The sequence below is a fragment of the Oncorhynchus masou genome, chromosome 32, assembly GCF_036934945.1.
Source record: "Oncorhynchus masou masou isolate Uvic2021 chromosome 32, UVic_Omas_1.1, whole genome shotgun sequence".
Taxonomy (NCBI): Eukaryota; Metazoa; Chordata; class Actinopteri; order Salmoniformes; family Salmonidae; genus Oncorhynchus; species Oncorhynchus masou.
Window position 1 is genome coordinate 52,388,062 of NC_088243.1, and position 6,929 is coordinate 52,394,990.

The window sequence follows — 6,929 nt, forward strand, 5'->3', positions numbered from 1 at the left end:
AGCTGGGGGGACAGGCTCTCGGCCGGGCAAGTATGGGGATCCTGTGGTGACTAACACTGGTCCTGTGGTAACTTACACAGGTCCTGTGGTGACTTACACTGATCCTGTGGTAACTTACACAGGTCCTGTGGTGACTTACACTGATCCTGTGGTAACTTACACAGGTCCTGTGGTGACTTACACTGATCCTGTGGTAACTTACACAGGTCCTGTGGTGACTGTGACTTACTGTACATAGAAGCTGTTGGGGTTGTTTGAGGTGTTGGTTTGTTTGGGGGTTTGGGGTTTGAGGTTATACCTGCTGTTTAAGCTACTAGTCTAAGCCAGTACGTGGACTCGCTTATAGCAGCTCTTACGTAGAAGGACTTTGTTATAATCTTGTTATACGAAGGGGTCTTTTTGGGGTTATTGTAGATCTCTTGTGGTCTTAGAAATGTTGTGTATGTGAATGTTGCATCCTCATAGAGATAACAGAGACTAAAAGACAGTCTCATTGTTTGAATGTTGGCTGTTATGCAAGTGCTTATGAGGGACCACTTATTCAACCCAAGATGCTGTTCAGTGGTTATATTCATAGGTTGCACCTCCGTCACTCGGTCGCATCATGCCATTGTTATGAACGTTCTCAAGCCGCCCTCTATCAGCGGCGCCATAATGGTGCCCTAAAGTGATGATAAGCCCAAGTCATTCTGGATAGAGGCTAAATTACACTATAGTGCCTAGCAATACGATGACATTGCTAAAGTAGTAAAATATTTATTCGGAAACAACTTTGCCAGCATTATCATGTCATCAAATTTACTTTAGACAGATGGCAATATTGTAATGCTAACGTTAGCTTGCTAAAATCCAGTGGCCTCCCCTCAATCTTAGCTAGCTAGCTAACGTTATACTGCATCTGAAGTCAATATGGTGACATCAAAATTATGACAAAAGGTTTTCCTACCAATTATTTGCCTGCTGTTGAATGTCATTGTATTTCCAAGCCACTTTAATGCACTTTTGATGAAATCTTCATCAGCGCTCATTGACGAAGCATTGAGTAGTATCAGGCATCAGTCCAAAACGAACGTTCAAAACAAGTATTGTGACGAAACATGCAACCCATGAGTAGCTCTGCATCACATCTCAGTGGAGCTCACCCAGCCATAGTAACAACACTCATTTGAGTACCTGAGTTGCATCCCAATATCAGGGGAGAAAGAGCTGATCACTGAGCGTCTTTGGCAAATGAGATTGTAATTAAAGAAATTAAGTGAAAACATTGTATGGCAATTAATTAGCTGAGACAGAATCAATTAAGCGTTGTCACCCTCTCTCTGTTGCCACCTGTAGTCAGTGACTCGGCTGATTCAACATGTTGTTTAGCCTCAGTTCACTGACTCTGAACCAGTTTCTCATCAAACAGAATAAATCCAGATGGTTCCAGGGAGGGAGAGTGGGAGTGTGAGGGAGCAATGATACTTTGTTTTATTAGCCAATGTTATCTGGTAGGCTTAGGCGATATACCGTATACTGGGGTATTGAGACATACCGACGGATTCATTTTAATACCGGGTGCTGCAGGGGTGTGTGCTACGCCACAGCTTATAACTGACTATAAGTTAACTATCCAAGATGTGCCTAATCAATTATGTCCAGCTCAGGACTCCAGCTATGCATTTGGATTGCTAACTTGCTAGCTCAGTGGCTAGATGGCAAGATCAAGCTACTTGGTTACAGCAGAGACAATCCAGCCCCTTCTGGATCAAGATCCATATCTTTTTTTTAAACTTGTTTTTATTTTATGTAATAGCACCGCTTGTGTGCACTTCCGATAATACCCGGTATGGTACAGAAATAGTATGAAAGACTTGATACCGTCCAAACCTATTAGTTGGTGTATTAGGAGGATTACCCCTGGTGATGTGGATGTAGCTGGGTGAGTACTGCTGTTGCTGGTAGAGATGATGAGGTTTGGAGTGAGAGTGATGTGCTGCGCTGCACTTCCCATTGTCGTCAAATAAAGTCAAGTCAATTGTTATTTTCCAACAGGGAAATTGAGTTTGCAGACAGAATAATACCATATAACACTGTACTAGAGAGCTACACTATAGAAAACATTATGGATGTGTCTTAAATTGCACCTGTCAGGCCCATAGGGCTCTGGTCAAAAGGAGTGCACTATATAGGAGATACCATGCCATTTGACACGTAACCCATCTTATCCTCATCTCATCTGACTGTGTGTGTTTGTCTGTCTTAGATCCAGGGTGTGATCCGGCCCCATGCCATCATCATCCTACCCAACAGCAGTGGCATGGAGGTTCTGGTGTGTTATGAAGACGAGGGGGTCTACATAGACACCTATGGACGCATCACCAAGGAAACAGTGCTGCAGTGGGGAGAGATGCCTGCATCTGTCGGTGAGTTTCTGTACATCGTAGCCACCCACCAAATCAAAACCTGCAGGCTGTGCGTGTGTATGTGTGTGCGTGTGCTTGTTTGCATATCGAGAGAGAGAGAGAGAGAGAGAGAGAGAGATTCCACCTCCACTCAGATTGAAAAACTAGCGCTTATAAGTCTAATTTTATATTCAAATGGATAGATTTGATAGACCTGCAGACCCAGACCGTTTTAAAAATAGAGCATGTCTCTTGTATTGACCCTTTTTGTTATGCCGCAAGCACGAAGTTAACCTTATTTATTGTATTTGGATTACTGGGTGCAAAGAGGAGTCAAACTGGATCCAACTCCTCTAGACAGATTTGGGACAGTGGCTCTAAAAATAAGATGTTCTGTTAGACTCATTTAGTTGGGTCCATTGGCCAGGTCATTATTCAAGGGGAAAGGGTGTCTGTGGGGAATAGACTCACAGACAGGACAGCTCTCAGCCGAGTCTGGACCAGAGTACATAGAGTGTAAATAAACTCTGGGTGTAAGGCTCTAAAGATGAGAGTGTGGTAAACGGGAACCTATTGATTTTCATCTCTAGATGCGTCTCGAGATTGGTTTACAACATAGCACTCACTGAGAGGCAGAAACCCTTGGAGGGTCTAAAACCCTGAGTGTGTAGTCTAGTGACTAATGGTGCATCCCAAGTGGCACATTATTCCCTATATAGTGTACTACTTTTGGCAAGACCAATACGGGCCCTGGTCAAAGGTAGTATTGGGAATAAGGTGCCATTTGTGCCAAAATCTAAGTCTGTGATGGTGTGTGTGTCTCCACAGCATACTTGCAGTCCAACCAGGTGATGGGCTGGGGAGACAAAGCCATCGAGCTGAGGTCAGCTAACACAGGCAACCTTGAGGGAGTCTTCATGCACAAGAAGGCCCAGAAACTCAAATTCCTGTGTGAGAGGAATGACAAGGTAAGACAACATCCCAATATCACCAAAACATGCCTTGGGCAAAGCTCATATGACACCCTATTCCCCCCATATTACTTGTAGGGCTTACATAGGGCTTGGCTAGATACAAAAAATATGTCCTAGCATACTGTATGTTGTTCTTAATATTGTAGGTGTTGAGTATTATACCGTAAGTTGTAAATGTTTAACTGCTTCATCTATTTTCTGTGTGAAGGTGTTCTTTGCCTCAGTGCAGTCAGGTGGCAGCAGCCAGATCTACTTCATGACACTGGGCCAAAACTCTCTGTTCAACTGGTGAGCTCTGGGGCTTGAAAACAACAAACATTCATACAGGGATCATCTCAGAAACAACATGAATTATGCTCAGATACAGTCCTCTTAAAAACTGAAGTTACACTTTAGTAGTACAGCTACAAAACCCCATGCATATGAGGATACACCATTAGCAATCAGCATTAATTTATTATTTGTGTGGCTTAGGCCAACACATTGGTTTTATGCTGGTTATTTCAAGTCTCTAGCTCTAGTAGTGAATATTGCGCCTTAATAGCCATACACAGGGCTTTTTCTTTATGTTTTGAAATACATCGGCAACCTACATTTAAATTCATATTGATCTCAATATCACATGGACTTAAAAGCACAATTGCTTCTTTGTTTATATCCGAAATGCATCAACACGTTTTTTATTAAGTGATTGTTGGTATATTCATCACTGTATTATTAGCAAGTGCCATTGTTGGTGTTAAATCCTATTTACCATCCAGTATTATTTGCAAGTATTGTGTGCTTTTAAAGTTGCACGTCAGGAAATTAAAATCAAATGTTGTTACTCCAAAGGGAGTGACAAAACATAAGTCCCTTAATAATGAAGAGTGCATTAGAAAGAATACAGATCAGTGGGCTAGTCATCGTTTTTAAATGTAGACACTGATACTGCAAATGGCTTGTCCTTATTTCTCACTATTAAGTCAATTTACTGCCCTTGCAATTCCAATGGGTATACTTAGTTTTACGGTCTCCACTTTCTAGTCGTAATTTAGATGACGAAATAGGCATTATATACCCTGTTGCATCTCTTGATATAGAACAGATCATGTTTTGCATTAAGTCGTTTTAAAGAGGAAGAAGAAAAGGATCAGGATGTTGACCTCGTGCTATATAGGTATTTTTGTACGTAAGTGGATGTACATATTATTTGCACTGTTTTCTAGATATTTTATATCCACTGGTCATCTCTATGTACAGGTTAATGGATTTGCAAATGATCTAGCCCTTTGCACTATGACCACTTTTGTAAATGTTCAATGTAAAATGCTTTATTGTCACTGTGTAATACATTTGAAGTCCTTTTGAAGTCCTTTATTTACAACAATTTGATAGCATCACATTAAACAGAGATTGCATCTGATTTAGATCAAGCTAAATCTTGTATTTAATATGTCATGGTCTAAAAAATGATGTTATAACAGCAATAGGCTTTCAACTCTTTAAATGATAAAATATATACTCTTTTGTATAAAAAAAAAAAAAAAATGTTTGTTAAAGGACATTGAAATAATTGATCTGTACCACAAATGTGAAATGTAAACTCAAATCAATTATATATTTTTTTTCAGTGTTATTTTGTTTTGCTTTTTTGCCACCAAATGGAGCTCAACATTTTCGTTTCAAATCCAGTTTGGACAATTATAGTTACTTTATCTTCATGAAAGAAATACTGCAGCTGGTTCTGTATTTTCAACTGAAAAGGAACTTTTTCAAGGGACAGTTTGATATGATGTTGTTATTTTGTTGTTACCAAAAAGCATCTCATATTTTTATGTGAGCATTCACTCATGAGGTGTATTCAACTGACAATATATTTAGATTAGAAGGAATAGTCAGTTAGGTACTCAGTTTCACATAGCAATTATTTGAACGTATATTTACCCTATAATGATTTCCATGAAGTTTCCATGAACTAATGCTTTCATTGTCATTGGTCTAATTCTCAGATTTTTAGTTAAGAGATTTGTAGTTAAGGCAAAGTGGTAAGGAATCAATCAAATTGAGTTTTGACTAAATGTTTTTATTAATAGATCGGTTTTAATGAAGTATCTTTGAAAATAGTAACAGAGCATCTCATTCATTTGGCATGTATGATGCAAATGTTATAATTTGTCAATTTCAAATAAGAGATTGAATGGGTAGATTTAAACCATTTAAACTTTTTATCCTGAACTTACATTTGAACAAGCTTTTCCTGTTTTTTTATGCCTAAGTAGAACTTGTGACAGTGAGTCACTATATTGTCCATTTGTAAACAGTTGGTAATTATTTCTATAAAAAACAGGGATTTTAAGCAAAAGTTGTGATATCAGACATTTTACTGAGTTAAATAATTGTTTTTTCAACTGACAGTTATATTGCAGTTGAGGATTGTGAGTCATAGCACTCACTGTGTCATTTCCCCTCCTATCCACCCCCATATTTCAGGAAGTGCTCTTGTATGAAATCATGGGTTTGCTTGTCCTATTGAGAGGTGTGTGCTGTAGGAAGGACTGAGGAGGTTGATGATGGTTTGTGTCAGGTGTGTGTCGTGTAGCTGTGAAGATTCCTCTCTGCTTTATATGATGCAGAGCAAATTGAGTTTTTGTTCTCGGGAATTTGAGTAAGATGGAAAAAGAATTCCGAAAGGTTTTTGATGTTGAGTGTAGTTGACGGTTATATGAGATTTTATTGAATAGACTGGTAGACCAATCAGTCTTGATCCATTTTTCCCCTACAAAATATATATATATATAGTGTATAAAAAAACAATTAGAATAAAGTTGACCACTTTATATTGATAAATATCCACAAAATATATTGTTTCCTTACCTGTTATTTTTCCATTTTGTTTTTGAAATTGTGTTGCAATATCATTTGTATTTTATTTTGTCCTTTCTTTTGTCTTACTTTTGCTTTATTTTTGCACTGGAACGTTCTTATCATTTTACAGCATGTACTGTATACTCAACTCGTGAAATTAATTAGTAACACTAATTGAGGTGTTATTGTATAAAAAAACTGTTGAACAATAAAAGATGTAGACAAATTATTGTGATGTTCAGTGGTTATTTGAATAACATTGGAACAATATCAACTTACCAAAACTATACATTTGGAAGTAGTCTAGGACTATGTCATTCTTCTGGTTATACTTTAAGAACAGCACCTAGAGTGCGGAAGAGGTTGATTCAGTGGACCGACCTTTTAACGTTCCCAAGTTATTAATGTCACACAACACCTGTGCCAATCAGTGATTGAGCTGGGAGCTGAAACAGGAAACATGGGTTCCATCTTCACCCGGAACCAAGTCTGACTGGCACCCAATGTAATAGGGACTTCCACACAAGAGCTATTTCTTACGTATGATGCATTCCACCTGCACATGATGATCCAAGACTTCCATTTAATTTCCACATGCTTACAGTATTCCTGTATCTGTTGAAGCAGTCACAGTGTTTGGGCAGCGTGCTAGCTAGGGTCTGGTCTATATTTGCAGGTCAGAATGTTTAGTTCTCTGGTTAACTGTAGAGTCAGCTGTGTCAGA

At 38.8% G+C, this 6,929-nt stretch overlaps 1 protein-coding gene across 3 annotated transcripts in view; it reads left to right on the top strand.

Annotated features, from left to right (window-relative positions):
• Nucleotides 1-6,432, top strand: part of LOC135526175 (mitogen-activated protein kinase kinase kinase kinase 4-like) — a 54,246-nt gene extending 47,814 nt beyond the window's left edge. For all 3 annotated transcript variants that reach the window (XM_064954318.1, XM_064954319.1, XM_064954320.1), the window contains 3 exons: nt 2,246-2,405; nt 3,213-3,352; nt 3,567-6,432. In XM_064954318.1, coding sequence (XP_064810390.1) covers nt 2,246-2,405; nt 3,213-3,352; nt 3,567-3,650 — 384 coding nt within the window. In that variant the 3' untranslated portion in view covers nt 3,651-6,432. The remainder of the gene's footprint in view (nt 1-2,245; nt 2,406-3,212; nt 3,353-3,566) is intronic.
• Nucleotides 6,433-6,929: the final 497 nt, after the last annotated feature.